At 46.3% G+C, this 22,932-nt stretch overlaps 3 protein-coding genes and 1 long non-coding RNA gene across 5 annotated transcripts; 3 read left to right on the top strand and 1 right to left on the bottom strand.

Moving 5' to 3' along the window:
- Positions 1-3,140: 3,140 nt before the first annotated feature.
- On the top strand, positions 3,141-8,556 carry LOC123051538 (probable galacturonosyltransferase 7; the record flags this gene model as incomplete). Its single annotated transcript, XM_044474437.1, is given in 9 exon segments — positions 3,141-3,302; positions 3,475-3,506; positions 3,597-3,692; positions 4,093-4,192; positions 5,146-5,207; positions 5,860-6,158; positions 6,498-6,855; positions 6,937-7,479; positions 7,747-8,556. Coding segments are annotated over 9 exon segments (1,884 nt in total). The 3' UTR covers positions 8,029-8,556.
- A 2,825-nt stretch (positions 8,557-11,381) lies between these two features.
- On the top strand, positions 11,382-12,547 carry LOC123051537 (uncharacterized). The gene is made up of 2 exons (XM_044474436.1): positions 11,382-12,196; positions 12,339-12,547. Exons 1-2 carry the CDS (start codon positions 11,567-11,569, stop codon positions 12,348-12,350), a joined length of 642 nt encoding a protein of 213 aa, XP_044330371.1. The 5' UTR covers positions 11,382-11,566; the 3' UTR covers positions 12,351-12,547.
- Positions 12,548-17,449: 4,902 nt separating this feature from the next.
- On the bottom strand, positions 17,450-18,628 carry LOC123048688 (uncharacterized). Of its 2 annotated transcripts, none has more exons than XR_006423357.1 (3): positions 18,499-18,628; positions 18,200-18,336; positions 17,450-17,863 (listed from the first exon to the last, which is right to left on the bottom strand). It is a non-coding gene; the product is annotated as an uncharacterized lncRNA (long non-coding RNA). The 2 variants fall into 2 exon arrangements; XR_006423358.1 differs by lacking the exon at positions 17,450-17,863 and adding an exon at positions 17,904-18,098.
- A 1,365-nt stretch (positions 18,629-19,993) lies between these two features.
- LOC123048687 (putative serpin-Z8) lies at positions 19,994-21,076 on the top strand. Its single transcript, XM_044471732.1, has one exon. The coding sequence runs from the start codon at positions 19,994-19,996 to the stop codon at positions 21,074-21,076; it is 1,083 nt and encodes a 360-aa protein (XP_044327667.1).
- The last annotated feature ends 1,856 nt before the right edge of the window (positions 21,077-22,932 follow it).

Genomic DNA, 22,932 nt, shown 5'->3' with positions numbered 1-22,932 from the left:
GCAACTGGGTATGTGGTTTGCTTCATGATTCATGCAATTCATTCATCATGCTAGCTTGAGCCCTTTAATTACTAATTTTCATTGTTTCTCTCTTTCAGGCACGCTACAATAAGGCGGATAAGGTGCCAGAGGTGTACGACCTGTATGCCATGGCCCACACTGGCTCTTTCAAGAAAGTCAAGGCTTTCTCTCAGTCTGACCTCGATGATGCAAACAACTTCACCAACATCTCCTCCCACAACAAGCTCGTGAGATATAGAGATGAGGGGAAGGCGAGGAAAGGGGAGGACTTTAACCCGAGCCAGGGTCCCATTGATCCAGAGCTGGTGATGATATCTGGTGGCGGGAGGTCCCATGGCTCCATAGCCATTGGAGATGGACTTATCCGTTGTCCTAGCACTCTCCCGGAGATCAAGGCGCGCCAGTCGAGCTCCGCTCCTGAGATAAGGCCTCGTGAACGGCCAGTGCAACTCGCCATCAAGGTTAGTGATACGTACTCAGTTATCTTTCTCCATTACATTGTGTGCGCTTCCATCAATGATTACAAATGGTCATGTGAGTGGTGTTGCAGGCTGCTATACAGACTGAGAGAGATAGAACGGAGAAACTTCTGGCGGAGGCGGCGGAGAGGCAGCGGGAGATGGAGGAGAGGACGAGAAAGATGATGGAGGAGGAGAGGGCACGGAATGACATGCAGGCAAGGGCCATGTACGAGCTCCTTGTGGTAAGTTTCTTCTGCAGATTACTTGCTAGTCTTAACATTTGAGTCTCATTACTAACTAGTATGACTCTGTTCTGAAAACCAAATGTGCAGTCTGTGTGCGAGAAGTCCGGTCAGCCCGCTCCGCCGATGCCAGTGATTGCTCCTGGGAGCACGGTGAGTTTAATTTGAATGGACATTACTTGCTAGTCTTAACATTTGAGTGTCGTAATGCTAACGAGACATTGGAAATGATCTTTGGTGCAGCTTAACTCCAGAAACGCATCGCACGATCCTTCTCCAGGTAGCGGCACTAGCCACCCCGCTCCTACACCTCCCTGATCACGGTAAGTTTCTCTAGTGTTTTGCTTAACAAATGCATAAAGACCTAGACTTAGCTTTATTTCCTCCAATATGCTTACCATAATGACCTAGAGTTAGCTTCTTTTCCTCCAAAATGACCCATTTTACCTAGGTTAGCTTATAAATGATGCAGTTCATCCAAGTTAGCTCAAAAATGACCCATTTTACCTAGATTAGCTCCTAAATGATCCATTTTACCTACGTTAGCTTTAAAATGGCCCATTTCACCTAGGTTAACTCCAAAATGACCCATCTTACCTAGGTTATCTCATAAACGATCCATTTCAACTAATTTAGCTCATAAACGATCCATTTGACCTAAGTGAGCTAAAAAACGATCCATTTCACCTAAATTAGCTCTTAAATGATCCATTTCACCTAAGTTAGCTCAAAAAGATCCATTTCAACTAAATTAGCTCATAAATGATCCATTTCACCTAAGTTAGCTCAAAAACGATCCATTTCAACTAAATTAGCTCAAAAATGATCCATTTCAACAAAGTTAGCTAAAAAACGATCTATTTCAACTAAGTTAGCTAAAAAACGATCCATTTGACCTAAGTGAGCTAAAAAACGATCCATTTCACCTTAGTTACCTAAAAAACGATCCATTTCACCTTAGCTAGTTCATAAACGACCCATTTCAACTTAGTTAGCTCATATATGATCCATTTCACGTAAGTTAGCTCATAAATGACATACTCTTCTTCTTCTAGTCTTCTTCTTGTTCTACTCTTCTTGTTTTAGTCTTCTTCTTGTTCTACTCTTCTTGTTCTACTCTTCTTGTTCTAGTCTTCTTATTCTAGTCACCTATTTCTAACTTTCTTATTTTGCCATTTTGCAGATTTCATTATGTGCTGGATGGAGTGCTTGTTCTACTCTTCTTGTTCTTGTCTTCTCATTCTAGTCACCTTAGCTATGGAGTGCTTGTTTATGTATGGATGGAACTTGTTTATGTATGAAATGATGGATGGACCTTGCTTATGTAATATGTACGGATGGAACTTGCTTATGGACTTGCTTATGAATGCCTGTGAAATACATGAACTTGCTTATATGAATGCCTGTGAAATATATCTATATGTCATATATATTTTCTGTGAAAATTGTGGGATTTAATAAAAAATAGAAAAAAAACCCAATATGCAGGATGGCAACGGCCTCTTTGCCGTCTGCCGCGGACGGTAAAGAAGCCACGTGGCAGCCAACTGTGCTTCCTGGGAGCTGACCCATTTGGTCAGTTTGCCTACAGTAGCAGACGGCAAAGAACCTGCACTTTGCCATCAGCGGCAGACGGCAAAGAACCTGCCATCTAGTGACGTGTAGATGACATCATACGGCGGACGGCAAAGACCAGAGAAATTTTGCCGTCAGCGGCGGACGGCAAAGGTCTGCCGTTAGCCACTTAACGGACTGACAGCGCAATTATTGCCGTCCGCCCTCTTTGCCGTCCGCGGCAGACGGCAAAGAGCCTTTGCCGTCCGCCGCCAGGAAGCAGACGGCAAAGCAGCTGTTTACCGTAGCCTTCTTTGCCGGAACCTTTTGCCGTCCACGGCTGACGGCAAAGGTCTTTGCCGTCCGCCGTTCGAGCCTTTGCCGTCCGCCGTGGCAGACGGCAAAATAGCTGTTTCCTGTAGTGATGGGAGAAAGGGAATCAATGCTACTCATACTCGTAGAGAGCAACATAATGTTAGTCATTTCCTTGCAAATTTTAATAGGACGGAGGATCAAACTGCTATTTGGGATTTGACTTTTTTTTTTGAGAAACTGTAGGGAACTGAGTTGGTTCCTAGAACCTTCGCTGGCAGCCTGGCACACGACCCGTTTCAATCGGAGCGGACCTTCGCTGGCAATTTGGCAAAGAGATGGCACGAGGCCCATGTGGCACATGTGCCGCACGCACGGCGGCCCACCCACCCACATCACCCTGGCACCCCCTCGTCCCCGACTCGCTTCACTCCCCCCCTCCCCCCTGGCGCAACCAACCCCCCCACGCACGCACGCGCGCCGCTCCGATCAAATCCCCGCAACCGCGTCGCCCAACTCGAAGCATCCCCGCTGGCCCGCACCGACCACACCGACCCCCACTGCGATGACCAGTAGACGCGCCGCCGGGGACCGGAGCCGATGAAGGCGACGCCGCCGCAGAGGCGGAGGGGCCCGCGCCTGGTGCTGCTCGCGCTCGTCCTCTGCTCCCTGCTCGTGCCCCTCGCCTTCATCTTCGACCGCGCCCCCACCGGTACCCGCCCCCCTCCCTCTCCCTCTCCTCCCCTCCCCCGCTCGCTCTGATTCGGGGTTCGGCGAATGCGGCGCGGATGCGCGCGCGCGCGCGCCTCCCGGTGGATCTGGGCTGGGCACCTCCGTGGTCTCTGAATTATTAACCGCCTCTTTTTCACTGGTTTGCGATGCAGGCTACGTGACCACGGACGAGCGGCGCCGACAGGTGTGGCACTGTTTATTTCCGCCTTTATTGCGGTTGGAGCGGGGCCGGTGGGCGATTCGTGCTGATTTATCTTATTTTGTATGGATTTAGGAGGTCGTCTTTCATTCATTCGATCCCGTGGAGCCGATTGGTGGCGGTGGTGGCGGTGGCGCTGTCGATCCAGTCCCTGTCAAAGTACCGGTACAGGTATGGCTGTGCTGCCATACTCCTTTTATCCACGATGTCGACTCTTTTGTAGTAGTAGTAGATTTGTATGGTTCCGTGATGGCGACCTTAGTGATGTCTAGTCATCATCGTTTATGGTGCTTCTTGGTGTGAAGATTCTACTCTGAATTAAGCATATGACGCTCAGTGGAACGGCTGATCTGCAATGGCAAGCCTTTTTTTGGTGTAGTGTCTGTTGTGTGTTAGCTTTGTGGAGATACCGTTCTCTGCTTGTAACCCTTAGCACCAGGGGGAATGCACTTGATTTGCACTTTGTTTCATGTTTATGAAGTATGAAGGATAACAAAGTATTTTGACAGCGCAGTTCAAGAATGGGCAAATTTGCATCTGCGTTACCTCACACTTTCTTTTTTCTTCTCAGGATGCACCCAAGAAGATCTCGAATGGCAGCAGTGGGGTGCCGCCGCCGCAGCATAAGCAAATTGATCGCCCCCCTTTGGCTGTTAGTGTTAAACCAAAAGGTACCGCATAGTAACAGAAAAAAATCCGGTGCCCAGTTAATTTTGTTTTTTGTCTAAGCTTTTGAGATAGGAGTGAATCAGTGGAAGTGTTGCTAATGCTAGAAAATCATTTACTGAATGTAAGTATGCCTATGCAATTGCAAATAAACATGGTATACTTATTAGCAAAACCTGCTGTTTGTGCCTTTGAGGTCTACTTGAGGAAAGTGTACATCACGAATATACCGCCTGGCATGATTTAAACCAGTGCTCTTAGGTCTCCAGCTTTCTGATAATGTGATATGCCCTAAGACGTGCATGTGCTATCTCGATTTTTCTTTGGTCTCTACCTCTAGCTTCCCTTAAAATTCCTAGTTTACTTTACATAGAAGAAACAATTTATCTACCCAAATATTTCCAAACAGACTATAACGTGCATGTGCTATCTCGATTTCTCTTTGGCCTCTCACTCTTGCTTCCCTCAAAATTCCTAGTTCACTTTACATACTCTTCCCTCTGTTCCTAAATATAAGTCTTTTTAGAGATTTCAATACGGACTACATACTGAGCAAAATGAGTGAATCTGCACTCTAAAATATGTCTATATGCATTCGTATGCAGTTCTTATTGGAATCTCTAAAAAGACTTATATTTAGGAACGGAGGAAGTAGAAGCACCCAAATATTTCCAAACAGACTATGACGTGCATGTGCTATCTCGGGTTTCTTTGACCTCTCAGTCTTGTAGTTTACTTTAGATACGAGAAGCAATTTATTCTACCCAAACATTTCCAAACAAACCAGTGTTGATGTTTCGAGAACAACCTCCCTTTCTTTGGACGAGCTGTCTATATGTTTTGTTTTACGTGGAAGCTATTTGTAGGTTGCAGTCCTTTCTTTATTGGTCTTTTATCCTGTATGGTGCAGCTGTTTGTTTAGCTTTACATCTGACTCAGTAATTGATGACATATGCAGTTCTTCCGGTACAAAGAACTGAACCGCCAAAGGCTGTGAAGGGATCAACTCAAAGAACAATTGTACGCCTTCTGCATTCAAATATATACTGTATTTTTCAGAACTGGGCTCAAGCTCTGCTTATGTTTTGACATGTTTAGTCAACAAAATGAAAATTGGGGGGGGGGGGGGGGGGGGCTTCTACAGCAGTAGCAGCAAGTATATAATTTTTAGATATTAGATTGTCAGCTCAATCTCATAAAAGATCTTAGGCACCCAATGCAATATTTTCAAACAATTGCGTTCCATATTAGTGGATTGATGTGATAGTGTACTTAGGTAAGCTAATCTTAAGACAATGCCGAATGTACTGCAACCCAGTATCTTTCGGAGTATATAGTACTTAATTTTCCAATCAATGTTCTTATCCTTCCCCTTATCTACAGCAGTAGCAGCAAGTATATAATTTTTAGATATTAGATTGTCAGCTCAATCTCATAAAAGATCTTAGGCACCCAATGCAATATTTTCAAATAATTGCGTTCCATATTAGTGGATTGATGTGATACTGTACTTAGGTAAGCTAATCTTAAGACAATGCTGAATGTACTGCAACCCAGTATCTTTCGGAGTATATAGTACTTAATTTTCCAATCAATGTTCTTATCCTTCACCTTATCTTTGCATCAATCAGAGTCCAGTGGTTTTGCTATAACGCACATGCATTGCTTTCAGGAAGTTAGCAAGGACATAAAGAAACAAAAGAAAGACCTGAAACCAGATGAAGTGGAAAATTTAAAGGCTTGTCAGCTTGAATTTGGGAGCTACTGCCTCTGGTCAACAGAACACAAAGTAATTATGAAGGATTCAGTAGTGAAAAGGCTAAAAGACCAACTATTCGTTGCCCGCTCATACTATCCAAGCATTGCCAAACTTCAAGGTCAGGAGGCACTTACTCAGGAAATGAAGCAAAATATACAAGACCATGAGAGGGTTCTCAGTGCATCTTCTGTTGATGCTGATCTACCATCCTTGTAAGAATACATTTTTAACGGCTATGCTTTTGTTGTCTTTTCTTCATTCATTCCGTTGTAAATCTTAAATTTCAGTTTATAATGACTAGGTTATGGTACCATATCTTAGCAACACACATCAGACCGAAATGGACATTAGAGTGTTATTCCCTCTGTTTGAAAATAAAGTGTATTTAGTATTTACCTGTCTAAATTTGAACTTCGACCGTAAATTTCTCGTACAATATTTTGTTGTTTTTGTAAAAGGAGTAGAAACCCAACCTGCATATAGTTTATCAGTTTTCAATATATGAGTTGCTACTTTGATAATTCAAATGACAACTGTGCTATTTCGTTCAGTATCAACAAGAAGATAGAGCAGATGGAGCACACAATAGCAAAAGCGAAATCATGCACTGTGGAATGCCACAATGTTGTCAGGAAGCTTCGGCAGATACTTGATATGACCGATGATGAAGCTCATTTTCATATGAAGCAGAGTGCATTCCTCTACAATCTTGGTTCTCAGACATTGCCAAAAACTCACCACTGTTTCTCTATGAGGTTGACATTGGAATATTTCAAATCCCCTTCATTGGATTCTGATGTTTATCCGGCTCGCAAGTTCAATACCCCAAACCACAGGCACTATGTTATACTATCTAAGAATGTCCTTGCAACTTCTGTTGTCATCAACTCAACAGTTATCAATTCTAAGGTATGTGGGTGATATTTACAATTATTAGTTTGCCGTTATCTTCTGCTATGGGCATTGCTGATGTTCTTATTGTTCTTGTAGGAGCCAGCAAACAATGTTTTTCATATCCTAACTGATGCTCAAAACTTCTATGGCATGAAATACTGGTTTGCCAGAAATTCATACAAAAAGGCACCTATCCATGTCGTAAACTATGAAGAAATGATTTTAGACAAGCTACCAAAGTTTAGTACGCGGGAGCTGTATTTGTCTGAGGAGTTTCGTGTTCTCATCAGGAGCACTGAGCGGCCCACTGAGCAGACAAGAATAGAGTACTTGTCATTGTTCAGCCATTCACATTTCTTTATTCCTGAAATATTCAAGGATCTAAAAAAGGTGGTCGTATTGGATGATGATGTTGTTGTTCAACGTGATCTGTCTTTCTTGTGGAAACTTGATATGGGGGACAAGGTAAATGGTGCTGTCGAATTTTGTGGTGTAAGACTGGGTCAAATGAGAAATCTCCTGGGTAAGACAAAGTATGATCCTAAATCATGTGCATGGATGTCTGGGGTGAATGTGATCAATTTGGATAATTGGAGGAAGCATAAAGTAACAGAGAATTACCTGCTGCTCTTAAAACAGGTTGGTATAAGTCTTCTCTATTTGGTTTCATACTACAGTGTATAAAAAACTTGGCTCGCATAAAAAATGGCATGGAAGAAGATTTGGACAGTTTATATGCGGTGTGAAATTTAGTTTATTATCAGTTACTAGCATGGAATAGGTAGCATGCTGCATTCATTTTTGTTACTGGGCAAGTATCATCATTTTATTAATTTCTGTGTAATACCGAACAATGGTGCTTCATATGGTTAGGACAATATTTATTCTGCTGTTGTTGTGTTGCAGGTCAAGAAAAAAGACGAGGTATCTCTGAGAGAAGCTGCCTTTTCTTTAAGCCTGTTGTCTTTTCAAAATCTCATCTACCCCCTCGATGGGAGGTCGACTCTGTCTGGACTTGGATATGATTATGGAATTGATCCGGAGGTTGCACAGAGCTCTGCAGCTTTGCACTACAATGGCAATATGAAGCCTTGGCTCGAGTTAGGCATACTGGACTACAAGAATTACTGGCGGAGGTTCCTCACTCGAGAAGATCGATTCATGGATGAGTGCAATGTAAATCCGTAGCACACTTGAAATCAGAACCATCGACAACAGTTTGCGACGTCCACTGGCCTCCTCTCGAGTGGATGCCTGTAGCTCCCAGGAGCTGCACTGTGCACTAACTCGCATGACAAACTATATGCCACTGTTGAATAGGAGAAGAGGTGCTGCCATGGGCTTACCGGTGTTGACAGGATCGAGCAGACACAGCATCATCTGTCCATTGCATTGAACATGATTGATTGATGGTTCCGGGATCTTGCGATTCTTTTATGTAGCAGGTAAAGGATGATGTGAACAAGCCGCCTCGTTGTCCAGATTGTTTGGTAAGATCTTGGATGCAAAATTATTTTTTCTCTTTCTGCCAATAAGGGCACACACACACATGTAATCTCATTTTTTTGGCTGTTAGCTGTAGCGTGGTGATTAATTTTTTGGTAGTTATGCTCCTGTGAAAGATCGCTGTCCAAATCCTATGGACTCCTCTGTGGATAACCTGTATATTGTCTGCTATACTTCCTCACTGGAATGCCATCTTTTTTGAGATCTCGACATTTTTGATCCCGAGTGGCGCAGTGTCCATTGTGGCCCTGTGCGTCTGAATTGGTGTGTGTGCTCGCTAAGCGCAAGAGGTGTATCAGTGGCTCTGCGCTCTAAGAGCATCTAGCAGACCCCGTATAAATGGCCGGAACTGTAAAATCCCGGCGATTATACTGTTTTGGGCGTTTTCCTGCCAGAACAGACTCAGGCAGCCCCGCCCGTAAAACTTTTGCGGTGGCCTGGAAACGCGCCCCCTTGACCAGTATAAGTGTGGGTTTAGCTGCTGGATACGGGCCCGAACCCAAGTGTGGGTTTAGCTGCTGGATACGGGCCGAACCCTATTCCTCCGCCGACGCGAAAATCCCCAATTCCTCACCGCCGGTCCCTCAGATCCCCCGCCCGCGCCTCCAATCCGCCGCCCGCTCCTCCAATCTGTCGCGCGCGATGGCCAAGTCCGCCCGCCGTGCCAACGAGGACCCCGAGCGGGCGCGTCGCATCAGATCCGACGGGGCGCGGAAGCGCGCCTCCTTGCGGTACACACACCACGGGTGGTCGCCCCCGCCGTCGCTCCTCCGCCGCAAGACGGAGGAGTACGACCGTGCGCGCGGGCGCCTCTTCTCTGGCACCGGCAGCTCCTCCGGGGCGTCCAGCTCGCGCTTGTCTATCACCCTGGTGAAGAGGATGCCGGAGGCCGAGGCAGGGCCGGTGAGACGTGCCGGTGGCGTCGTCGAGTCGAAGGACTTCCTCCCCACGGCGCAGGCGGATGCCATTTTGCCCGCGATGCTAGCGCGCAGTGCGTGGGAGGAGAGCAAGGAGGAGTTGCGCCGCGAGGCCGCTGAGCAGGAGCAGATCTTCATCGACCTCGACTACTCCGACTCCGACTGAGCTCTGGTCAGCTACCGCATGAGCTCCGGTGATATCCGTTTTGTCTAGTGCTAGAGTAGCGTAGCTCCGGCGTAGTTCCGGCGAGCTTTTTATGTATATATATCTATGCTGGGTACGAACGAACTTCCCCTTTATATGAATGATCTATTCTCCAGTGAACTTTGCATTTAATTTCTCGCGCGAAACATGTTATTTAAAATTTACGGTTTTGGATACCGTTTCTGATCTGCCGCAACGATTTTGAGCCCGTATAGACCCCCTCGCGTGAACTGTAAACTGCGTTTACAGTTTCGCAGAATAGGGGGGTCTGCTAGAGATTCTCTAAGGGCATCTCCAGTGGGAGGACGCTTCTGTAGGCACTTGAGCAAATGAAAAGAAGTATTTTGTGCTAAGCCCCTAAGAGTCTGTATCCAACGCTAGAAGCAGCATGTGGATGCCTAAGAGCATCTCTAGCAGACCCCGTATAATGCCGACCTGTAAAATGCGTTTACAGTTTGTTGCAGATGAGATTTGTGGGACAAATTCGTGCGCTGCAGATCAGACCCTGTATATGAAACTGTAAAAAAAAAACATTCGCGGGAGAAACTTGCAACGACATTGATCATACATTAGTTCATCTACATACTACGTTGTTCATACGTAGTTCATCTACATCGATCATACTGGAGGGGGAATCTGCGGGCCCGAGCCTACCTACCAAAATCGACGAGCTCGTGGCGTCGACGACACGGCGGAGGAGCCGGAGGAGCTCAGTCCTCGTCGGAGTTGAGGTCGATGAAGACCTTGGCCTGCTCCGCCTTCATGACGCGCAGGTCCGCCTCCTTGGACGCGTGCGCCTGCGGCGCCGCGACACCCTGCTCGAGGAAGAATCACTCGTAGTCGAGCTCGCGGCGGCGGAGCGCGTCAGCCTCCTCCTGCTCCCTCGCCGAGCGCTCGGGAATGACGTGCTCTAGGTGCTCCTCCTGCCCCAGGGGGAGGTAGGATCCCTCTAAATGTTCAGGCGTTGGAGGAATTTTTGGCTTGGGACCTGACCATATCTTATTCCTTTAAGGTTCAATTACCACTCGGAGTGGCGGTAGTTGTATTGCTCTAGAGTGACGATGTCCTGAATTAAGGGGTAGTAATTTATATGGTCTGTGGTTCATGGGCTAGGCTTATGGCCCACCGATCACTAAAAGGGAGGATTATTGAAACTGTGAACCTCAGCACGATCAAGATGAAAACCTTTGAAGACTTGTGTGCTCTTCAAGGATAGCTCTATAGCAAGCGCATTGGCAATCGACCATGTATGTAGCCTAGATACCCGAGTGCATATATAAGCCGAGGGGTTTAGTCTTTAGAGACACGATTATCTACCGACCATAAATGTTTTCCCTTTTGGCTGAGGGGGCTAAACTGTGTGCAGTAACAACAAAGCTCAGTCAATGACAACAATTAAAAAAAGGGTGTGTCTAGGGCACATCTAGATGTGCTCTAGTTATTGCACATCTAAGTGAGTGAATTAAGCATAGAGAGAAAGAGGAAAAAGAAAAAGAAAATATCTACACGAATCTCAACATAAAATCAATGACATGTGACTTAGATGTGCAATACTTATAGCAAAACTGTTAAAAAAAAGACATGCCCAACTTAGATGTGACTGAAGTTTAGACAGACCCTTAGAAAGTATACAAAGAAGGAAAATAAAAAAAGAAAAGGAAACCCAAATGATAACACCCACACGTGTGGCACTTCTCATCACGCCCACACGCAGTAGTTGCCGTTGGATTGATTTGCACAAATTTTACAGCAGTTGTCATCTGGGTCAAAGGCCACCTAAGCAAACAGTATTGTGTGGGCGAAACGCCCCTTGCCCGAACGCGTGTGGCGGTTGAGAATTCGGCCCGAACGAGTTAGATGTCATTGATTTTGCACGCACGAATCTTCATGCATCTGCCGAGCCACGTTTTTGCTTGGACCAGCACACCTTATCCTCTCGCCTCATGGTCCCACACCTCTCCACTCGCAAGAGCGGCGGTGGTGGAGCCTTTCCCCCGCATCGACGGCGGCCACGCGCCAAGGAGCTCCGCCCCCCACCCCACCCCACATCGACGGCGGTCCCCGCTTCGACGGCTGCAACCTCCCGCGGCGGCCTCACATGGAGGAGTGCGGCCACGGGACGTGGGAGCTCCGCTGCCCCGCGACGGTCTCGGATGGAGGAGTGCGCACACGCGACGAGCTCTGCTACTCCGGCGACGGCCTCACATGGAGGAGTTCGGCAGGTCCCGCGGCATGCGTTGGTGGTTGCTGTGCGGGTCCCGCGGCGCCTGCGCTACTCCATCATCGGAAGGGCCTGCTCTTCTTCCGCCGCCGCCACGGTCCCTCTCGACGGAACTGGGCGGCGGGTGCTCGCGGCGACCAGCGGGGCTCCCCTTCGTCTCCATGCGCGGCAGTGGCGCTCTCCCTTCATCTTCGTGCGTGGCGGCAGCGGCGGCGGTGTGCGTGCGCACAGCAGAAGGATGGTGCCGCGAGCAGTTTTGGCGGCGGGTTCGATTCCGGCGAGGACAAGGAGGCCGCCACGCATGGGGCTGCGCGGTCCGACGACGCTTCTACTACGCGAGCGATTTGGGCTCGGCTCCACCCCCTGCAGCGGCCGGTGCTCCCGACGACTATCGCCTCCTGCCGTGAGCCCGAGCTGCCGCTGCTACCGCCGCGCTCTTACTGCTGCTCGTCGCCACGCCAGGCCAACCTCCTCCCACTCCTCCCGCTGGCGCCACTGCCCTCCATGGTGAGTCCATCCCCTGCTAGATACATCCGGAGCGCTAGCCGTTGGCTGCTCTGCTCCATCAGTGTCGCACTGCCCCCAAAATTTGGCGCTCTGCATTTGCTAACTGTTGCTGCTAACTGCTATTTTGGTCCATGTTCTGTAGCGTTGTTGCTGACTGATGTGTGCTAGTAGTTAACTCCTGGAGATGATAGGGGTATGGAACGACGTGCATTGGTCAGTAGAGATTCCCCTGGCTTCCTCCTAGCTTTGCTTTTTCTGTAGCAACTTCATCATGTGAGAGGAAGCCAGGGGATCACAAAGTTATGTAGTGAAATTGCCATGAAAATTTGTTACCATGGGCATAATTTGTTACGAGTAGTTGCCATGGCTTTGATAACAAAAATCCCACGGCAAAATACCATGGCAAATTTGAACATGCATTTGCCATGGCAATTTTTCATCATTTTTCTTATCATTTCATATTTGTGGCAAATTGTTCTATGAAAGCACGGTAAATTTGAAAAAAATATCCAACCACAAATTTTGATTATGCATTTTTTTGCCATGGCAAATTTGATCAATTTTTTGTGTTGTTTCGCCTACACAACAATTTAATTACACTAAAAGATGGCAAATATTGGTAAAACACCATGGCAAATCTGAACATGCATTTTCCATGGCAAATTTGATCATACATTTGCCATGGCAAATTTAAAATATGCATTTTTTGCCATGGCAAATTTGAAATATTCATTTTTTGTCATGGCAAATTTGAATACGCATTTTGCCATGGAAAATTTGAAATATGCAGTTTTTGCCATGGTAAATTTGAATATGCATTTTTTGCCATGGCAAATTTGATCCTTTTTTGTGTTGTTTTCACATACATGGCAATTTAATAATCACATAAAATATGACAAGTTTGGTAAATACCATGGAAAATTTGAACATGCTTTTGCCATGGCAATTTTCTCTTTTCTTTTTCAACATGGAAAAATTGCTTCATATTTTTGGACCATGGCAATTTACTTTCATGGAGCACGGGAAAATGTAGTTTACGGAGCATGGCAATTTCTTTTGTTCGCAACATGGCCAAAAATCACTTTTGTTTAGACCACGACGTTTTAGTTTAATAGATCATGGCAAATGTAGTTTATGGAACATGGCAATTTTATTATATGAACCATGGCAAATGGCTTCTCTTTTTTTTTGCAACATGGCATTTTTCTTTCGAACGGGACCAAGGAAAATTTAGTGCATGCATCATGGGAATTATAGTTTATGGATCATGGCATTTTTTATTCTATGCATCATACAAATTTTCTGTTTTTGAACGGGACCATGGCAAATTTTCTTTCATGGCAATGGTAGTTCATGGAGCATGGCAAATTTTTGTCCTTTGTAACATGGCAATTTTTTTTGAATGGGACCATGGCAAACTTAGTGTATGTATCATGGCAAATGTAGTTAATGGGGCATGGAAATTTTATTATTATATAGATCATGGAAAATTTTCTTTCTTTTTGCAACATGGCAAATTTTATTTTTTTCAACGGGACCATGGCAATCTCAGTGCACCTTTCATGGCAACGGTAGTTTATGGAGCATGGTAAATTTTCTTCCTTCTTTTACAACCTTGCAAATTTTGTTTTCAAACAGGACCATGGCAAACTTAGTGTGTGTACCATGGCAAATGCAATTTTTGGAGCATGGCAATTTCCAATTTTAAGGACCATGGCGAATTTTCTTTCCTTTTTTGCAACATGGCAAATTTTCTTCTTTAACGGGACTATGGCAACATTAGATTTACTCATGTTTCTCGTTTAATACCATCGCAATTTTATTTGCACCATGGAAAACTAAGTTCAAGCATGGCAAATGTAGTTTATGGATCATGGCAATGTTCTTTTTCTTTTGCAACATGGCAAAAGTTACTTTTTATTTGACCATGGCAATGTAGCTCCTCCCTCGGGCTAGACGCCGACCAGGAGGTCGTCCTCCGTGATGACGACCATGATTTTTGTTTTGTTTTTTGAAAACATGGCATTGTTTGAATTTTTATGTGATGACAAGTTGATATGCACCCCCGCTGCAAACTTGCCATGTTTTTAGCTAGGGAAACAACAATATTTTCCATGGCAAATTCATACAATTTGCCATCATATAGCAGATGTCATAGCAAAATTTCAACCTGTTTTTTTACTATAGGTATATTCAATCTGCAGTTTTTGCTTTGACATTGTTTAATACTTAGACCATGGCTATTCCTGTACTTTTAGACCATATAATTTTCATAATTAGATCAATGAGAATTTTTAATAGAAACCATTTGTATACGGCAACTCTATCAAACTTGTTGCCATGGCAATTTTTTTCCGACACATGTCAAATTGTTTTTGTTGGCACGTATGTAATGTACTATAGGGCAACTGTATTGTTTTTAATTTTTATATACACACGGTTCTGGTTATGTTTTTTGGCTTGTTTTAGTGAAGCAATAGGTAACTGGGCTGCACGTGTTTTTGTTGTTGTTGGGCTGGCTGGTTCAGCGTCATGTTGGGCCAACAGGAATCGTTTGGTCTGGGATCGATCCCGCACCGAAAGTGTACGTTGACATAGAGTCGTGTGGTTGTCTCAAAAAAATAAATAAATATAGAGTCGTGTGGTAGGGTGCTCCTCCTGCCACACGTGTGGGCAGTTTAATGTCGCCCACACAGAGTCGTGTGGGCTGCTGCTGTACATGCCACACATGGTCGTGTGGTCGGGTGTCTATTGTGCCACACGTGTGGCAGTTATCGGCGTCCAAAGGAAATCTAACAGGAAACCCAGGCCGAGACGATACAAATTTGAGAACGTAAACGTAACGATCACGAAGAACCCCGGAGGCGACTGCAATGAGCAAAAATGTAACTCACCGGCCTAAACGACGAGCAAACACTCGAACGTGAGAGCAAGGGATCACCCAACGAATGGACGAGCTCCAAGGAGGGAGGAGAGAGGGAGCACATTGCGTGATATTACTCTGAAGAACGGAGAGGAGCTCCGTGAAGAAGACTATCGCACCATGCTTGATTTCATGTTGAGCCGACTCCAGTCCAACGTCTATCCCCGGGCGCTGAAGGAGCTCCTGAACAGAAAGACTGGCTACCAATAAAGATCCAAAACTGCACACTTTATATAGTTATGTATCCAGGATCGGCTGCATGCTCTAGTGTTGAATCGGGTATAGAACCCAGGAGAGACAGTGCCCAGATCGTTACGCCTTTCGTGCGGGTTGGAACTTACCCGACAAGGAAAATCAAAGAAGAAGAAAGCCCTGGTATTCTCTACTTGAATTCAGGAAGATTCAGATACCGAAATCAGGAACCCGGGTATGGGACCGACCTGGGATTCTTCCATCCGAGTGAGTACCGCCCTTCTGATTTGGTTTGAGTACGGGACCGACCTTCTCTTTTGTTTGTAATTGGGCTTGCCCGAAACAAAGGAACTTTGGTGTGAGAACCCACCCGAGTTGGTAAGAAATGACATAGCGAGAACTGAGCAGCTCGAAAAGCTCGGACTTCGTATACAGAAAGTAGAACTAAAAGCAGATGAGTAGAGATTGAATCGAGCATAGAAATAAGAGTGTTTTTCTTTGCTTAGCACTGTTCGGTCAAATCCTTTATCCCCAGTTCAAATCTGGGTGTCGCCTGACCAAAAAAATACTTAGGATTTCTTATTGTACTGATTGAACTCGACAAATTCTTGCCCTGCATAAGCAAAGGAAAAGAACTAGGCCTGTCGATACTGATGATGGAATCTCCTCTTTGAAGTCCTCTAATAGTGAGGAATATAGGTCATATACTTGATCCTCACCATCAACCCGTCAAAAGTTAGTACGCACTGCTAGATCCTGGAAATAGCTCATTATCTGGTAAGCAGACGAGGATGCATCACATATATATGTGACATCCGCAGCCTCAGATTTGGCCTAGGAACTACGAGAAAATAAATACGAGATATGGATATATAGAGCCTGGATTCCCCTTTTGACGGCTTAAATAGCGGCTAAGCACATTTGGATTTAGCGGGTAGCGATTTGGCTGCTCCTATCCCAAAGATAAGAATATGACAGCGTTTTCCTCTTCACTTTTATTTTTATTTATTTGATGGAATCGTCCGGGCAGAAACGGGGAAGAATCTCTTCTGTCGTAGAGGCCTCGTCGAGTGCTTTTCAGTAGAGCGTATGATGTCGATGGCCCGAGGTAGAGCACTCAATGGGCTAGGGCCGGGCTACCCTGTCAATTGTAAAAAGTAGTTGAGTCGTGTCTCGCAGGAGAGAAGCAAATGAAACGCTTTCATAAAAATTCTCGTAGAATCAAGAATGAAGTTTTCATTCTGTACATGCCAGATCATGAATTAGTAACTGCATCCAATCTCCGAAAAGTCCCGATTGTTTCGATTTTTGAAATGGGATATTTACGGAAGGGCCCCGCTCTCGTCTCTGCTGACGAAGCCTTTATCTCTGTCTCTGTTATCCTCGTACCTGCTGATCTCTTCGACTGATAGAGTCTATGCTATTGGTGAAGCTGGGGGTGGACCAAGAAAGAGGCAGGCGATTGGGTCCTTCCCATCCTCTGTGATGTCAGTCTCTTTGTCATTCTTTCACCCTTGCTGAGTAGCGTGGGTTAGAGATATAGAAAAGAAAAAGTAGAAAAGGATTAAAAAAGAGGGAATTCCCAATCCAATCAAAAAACCCATTTTGGTCTTAGTGTGGCCCGCCCAGCGGGGCCTGAGTGAGCTCAGTGGTCAGCCCCTGACGTTAGGGGTCTTTCGCTTTTGCCAGATCTATAGAGATATTACGAGTCCTCCGTCCCAGATTCCCGGAACGGGCTAAGCTACTGCCCGAAATAGAAGAGGACGACTAGAGTAGAGGAGCGCAAAACCTCCAGCTCTTTTTGAGAGTCAGGTGCTTTAAAAGCGCTTTCAAAAGGGTTGTCTGCATTACTGGATTCACTATATCAAATTATAGTAAAAACAAGGGGCCACGTTGGAGCTGCTGGAATATGATACGAAAATACAGATTGATGTTTCTGCTTCTCCTCTCTCGGGAATAGTTTACCGACCGGGCCATAGGATCACTGTATTCAGAGGTCAATTCTCTTTCTTTGACCTCCCACCGTTCACGACATCCCTTGCTTCTCGCAAGAACGGGTAACGATCACGCATTGGCTCAACTCTGCAATGCTTTCTCAAAAAAAAAAACTCTGCAATACAAATACTCCAAACCCCCAAACCCTTATATTAGCAACTCGTAAACAGCAACCGAAGCAAAGTAATCAGATCCGTCAGCGATTCTAAACCCTCTATCGATTCGATACAATATGATGGACTTCCAAGGAGCCGGGCCGACGAGGAGGCATCAGCCGCAGCCTGCCGGCGGCGACTCCGGCTCCGAGGGGCTGGCGGCGCTATCCGCCGGCCTCGCGCGGGCCCTGGCCGACAAGCACGCAAACAACAACCTGGTCTTCTCGTCACTGTCCATCTACACCGCGCTAGCGCGCGTTGCGGCCGGCGCCCGCGGCGCCACCCTGGACGAGATCCTCCGCTTCCTTGGCGCGCCGTCCCGTGGCAAGCTCGACGCGTTCGTCGTGCGCGCGGCAGGGGACGCGGGCGGACCCAGGACAAAAATGACCCGGGGTCCCATGTCTATCACATATATGTGGATATCAAGTCATAATATAGATAAAAGTAACACAGTTAACAATAAAATATACCTAGAATACGATATGATCGTAAATATGATTACCAAAGGTGCAAAATAAAGAGTTCACTTGAAATACTAGCTGATTGTAGGAAATTACACAGTAAAGGAGAATCAAAGTGTTCAAATTATGAATAAAGTATAAGTGATGATGAGAAAATGCAACACTAGATCCTGATCCTGTTCAAATCAAAAGAAACAAAACCACTTAGCAACATATTAATTACAGCTGTGTAATAAGTTTTTTGCGATAAGTGTAATAAGTAAGTTACAACAATTACCTTTCTAAAATGGTTTCTTATTTTCTTTCATGGCCTCAAAGCGATCAATTACTGCATCAGTATCACTTTGCCGCTGCTTCCAGCCGTCCTAGTCTCCTAGAGTATTGCAATACTGACATTTTGTTCTCCACTGACCACTACAATAGCCAAACAGTCCAATAGCCAACACGATCATAATTTCTAGTCTTATCCCGTAGCCCTAATTTCCTAGGGTTAGGGAAACAAAACAAGAATTGTAACAGAATTTGCAAATTGCAATAGAGGCAGACACACACCAAATTGGGTCTGATGCAGCATACCTATTCTTTCTTTCTTCACTGATTGGGCGAATTGGGGCGATCTAGCGATAGGGGCGACTGCGAGCACGGCGTACAGGGGCACGACGCGAAGCGGCGAGTAGACGAACAACGGAAAAGGCGAGGAGATAGGCAACGTATTGATGAATCGATCCTGATCGATCGATATATGTACTGGGCCTTCCCGCTGGGCGGTCTGGGGCCTAGTTAGCTAGTTGTGGCCTTTTGGTCTCTGTACGGGGTGTCCCAGCAACAAATTTAGGGGTGTCCCAGTCTTCGTGGGCTCTGTATGTGTAAGGTAAAATAGATTTTTACCCGGTGTCATGGGCTACCTGCTGGACCAACGTGGGCCCGCCCCTGGCTGCAGGACCGGTCGGGCTCCGGCGGCCCGCGCGTGGCGTTCGCGTGCGGCGTCTGGAGCGACATGGCGAAATCACTAATTAAGGAGTACTCGTTGCAAAGAACACTCCATCTTCCCAGGTCATGACAAGTGACGCACATGTAGCGCCACTTGTCACAACCTGGGAGTTTTTCTTTTTTTCTAGATTCGTTTATTCAAAACGTTTTATCTCTTAAACCGTGCGTCCAAATCTCAAACCGTTTTTACTATTGGATTCCTCGCGTCAAGATCTTTAAAACTAGATCCATGTTGATAGGTTTTGACGAACTTTTTTTCACGAAAAAAAGCGGACGAAAAGAACCGGACGAAAAAATCAAACCGGGAGCACGGTTTTTTTCCCTTTTTGAAAAAGGCACGCCCGTGCCTTTCGCGAAATCACAACCGTACCTCTCGTGGAAGCAAAACCGTGACTCTTGTGGAAAGAAAAAAAAACAAAAAACGCGTTTTTTCCCTTTCCGAAATAGGCACGCCCGTGACTCTCGCGAAAGTACAACCGTGCCTCTGGCAAAAGCAAAACCGTGACTCTCGTGAAAGAAAAAAAAACAGAAAACGCGTATTTTTTCCGCTTTCCGAAAGGCACGGCCGTGACTCTCGCAAAAGCACAACCGTGCCTCCCACAGAAGCAAAACCGTGACTCTCGCGAAAAAAAACAGAAAACGAATTTTGTTTTTCCCTTTCCGAGAGGCACGGCCGTGACTCCCACGAAAGCACAACCGTGCCTCTCGCGGAAATAAAACCGTGACTCTCGCGAAAGAAAAAAAAACAGAAAACGCGTTTTTTTGTTTCCAAAAGACACGGCCGTGACTCTCGCTAAAGCACAACCGTGCCTCTCGCGAAAGAAAAAAGTGACTTTTCACAAAAGAAAAAAAAGTAAACGCGTTTTTTCGCGTAATTTTTTTTGGTCGAAACTCTAAGGAAGACCGGGGGAAAACCAAAACGTCGAAAAAACCTGTTTAAAAAGCCGAAAACGCGTGCGAAAAAAAATCTGAAGGAAACGTCCAGAGCGCGACACGTGGCGAATGGCTGAGAGCGCGCCCAAGTGGCGCTGGTTGTTGCGAGGCTCCCGAAGGAGTCTCGTTAACTAATTGGTCCCCAGACATGGCGTGCCCGCTCAAGCCCGGGTTCCGCAGGGCCGTCGTGGACGGCGCGTACGGTGCCGAGGCCTCCACCGTGGACTTCCGCGGCGACCCCGAGGGTTCGCGCCAGCTGATCAACGCGTGGGCAGCGCGCGCCACCAACGACCTGATCGACTCCGTCCTCGGCAAGGGTTCGGTGAGCCCGCTCACCCGCGTCGTGCTCGGTAACGCCGTCTACTTCAAGGGCAAGTGGGAGAAGCCCTTTGAAAAGAGGCACATCGCCGACGCGCCGTTCCGCCGGGCCGGCGGCCCCATCGACGTGCCCTTCATGCAGAGCTGGAAGATGCAGTTCGTGGCTGTGCACGCCGGGTTCAAGGTGCTCAAGCTTAAGTACGAGATGGGGGACGCGCGTGCGCGCCCGCCGCTCCATCCCAGAGACGACGCGAGCACGCAAGACAGACGCACCGAAATCTTTCACCGTGATCCCACGAAGCCCGCCCCGTTCTTCCCTAACCGTGCCCCGCTCGGCCATCCTGATCGATTCTCTCATGCTGCTCGCCAGCCCAACGCATCTTCCCGTCTCGCCGGCTTGCCCAGCTCCAGCTCCAGCCCCACACAGTTCTCCATGTGCATCTTCCTCCCGGACGCCGACGACGGCCTGCGCAGCCTGCTCGACGCGATTGCTTCCCGGCCGGGCTTCTTGCACGAGCACCTGCCTACTCAGAAGGTGGACGTCGGTGAGTTCCGGGTGCCCAAGTTCAAGCTCTCCTTCCATGACAGCATCGTCGGCGTCCTCAATAAGCTGGGCCTCGGCCTGCCGTTCAGCGAGGCGCCCGACCTGTCCGACATGACGGAGGACGACCGCTCGGGCCTCCCGCTGGTCCTGAGCGAGGTCGTCCACAAAGCGGTCATCGAGGTGAACGAGGAAGGCACCGAGGCCGCGGCCTTAACCATGTGTCAGATGTTCATTGGGTGCGCGGCCAGGCTGAGGCTGCCGCCACCGGTGGATTTCGTCGCCGATCATCCGTTCGCCTACTTCATTGTGGAGGAAGGGACCGGCGCCGTCGTCTTCGCCGGCCATGTCCTAGACCCCTCGACACAATAATAGCAACAACATAGGAATAGGATGTTGAGATGATGACAATTTTTACACATTTTGGAAGGTTTGTCGCTTTATTTGTTCCTCCGCGCTTATAAGGACGTTACCAGTAATGCTACACGTATAAATAAGTTATAGGGCTTTACGAAGAGAATTATTTTATCAGCTTGTGATTGGTTAATATAGATGAGAGAGCCAGCCCACCCCCGGGGGATAATTCAAGGTTGCGCATGGGAAAAAGTAGTAGCTATACCATTCAGATTCACGGATAATGGTGTCATAAAAAACTCACCAGTTAATATGCCATTTATAGATAATTCAAGGATGGGAGCAAATAATAAGATTTCTAGTTGTTGGATGGGGAAGCCTCCGGGCTGCCTAGTTCCAAACCTTGTGCACGATGTAATCCCTGTTTAATTTTTGTTAAAGCTAGCCATGATGGCCTTCCCTCAAAAAAAAGAATGAGAGCAAATAAAGCATTTAATTTTTTCTTTGATGTCAATCTTTTTGTTTTGTGCCCGAGGAATAGATGTGTGTTTTGATAGATAATTCATACACAAAAAAGTATCAAAGGCATATCAACTAATTATAAGATTGTGGTAAATACTCCCTCCGTCCCATAATATAAGAGCATTTTTTACACTAATGTAGTGTCAAAAACGCTCTTATATTATGGGATGAAGGGAATAACTGATTTTAATTACGAATTGGAGTACATTAGAGCTTCTATGTTTATGCAAACCGTGCACATTGCACTGTGGGCGGTAAATTCTCAAATCATCGCTGCACATTTCCTACATACAGTTTAATTAAGAAGTGGAATACTTGCACTCATGCCGTATTAATAACTATCGAGTACTACCCGTCAAAAATAAATAAATAACTATCGAGTACTAAAAGCTACTCCCTCTTATAAAATTTATAGAGGGAGTAGTACATATCAAAGCAATGTGTGCTTGCAAGGCGTCGTTTTAGTGTACAACAATCGATTCTTGATCGATGGAAATTATTCATCGGTACGAATCAATTAAAATGCAAGAAATGAGTTTCGCTTGTGCACACAATTCTTTTACTTAGTTACATCGATAGTTCGGAGACAACAGTTCCCTAGTTGCAAAGGACAGCTTTTTCTCATATCCAAACTGCCCCTTGTGCTATAAATGCTAGTGTTACGTATAACAAGTTTTAAAAAAAGATAGGCATCAACACAAAGTTAAATACTCCCTCCGTTTACTATTATAAAATGTTTTGACTTTTTCTTTAATTTGAATGTATATAGACGTATTTTAATGTGTTCGTTAACTTATCAGGGAGTACCTCACAAAAAGTCAGTAAGTAACAACATTAAGATGGCCTTGATCTCCTGACCGAGTAACTATACCCTCACACAACGGAGCACGCGGCTTGACTTACGGGCAAAATCTCCACGGATACCACTTACGGACTCCTCTCCACCAGTCTCTTCCCTTGATTTTAAGTGCGGGACCCACCCTCTCCTAATTCCAATCACGGTTTCCCAACTCAGCCCGTAACTCCATTCGGTAGGAATGAGCGCGTAAATGTAGCATTTCTCCTAGCAACAGGCGCTTGGGTCTAATTACCGACCATTTTGCCCAATTCCCGATCGAGGCTGGGATTCTTGTTTGCGTTGACGCCGGGGCTGTCATCGGGCGCTCCAACTCTTCCATGAGTTTGTTTTGAACGGTTAGAGCATCTCTAGCAAACCCTGTAAAAGGGACGAACCCATATAATTCCAGCGAGTATATAGGTTCGGCCCGTTTTTAGAGAAGCTACCAAAGTTTAGTACGCGAGAGTATTTGCCTGAGGAGTTTCGTGTTCTCATCAGGAGCACCGAGCGGCCC

Source organism: Triticum aestivum, chromosome 2D (genome assembly GCF_018294505.1).
Source record: "Triticum aestivum cultivar Chinese Spring chromosome 2D, IWGSC CS RefSeq v2.1, whole genome shotgun sequence".
NCBI classification, from domain to species: domain Eukaryota; kingdom Viridiplantae; phylum Streptophyta; class Magnoliopsida; order Poales; family Poaceae; genus Triticum; species Triticum aestivum.
Note: the sequence above shows the minus strand (reverse complement) of the source record. Positions and strands in the feature narration are given on the sequence as shown.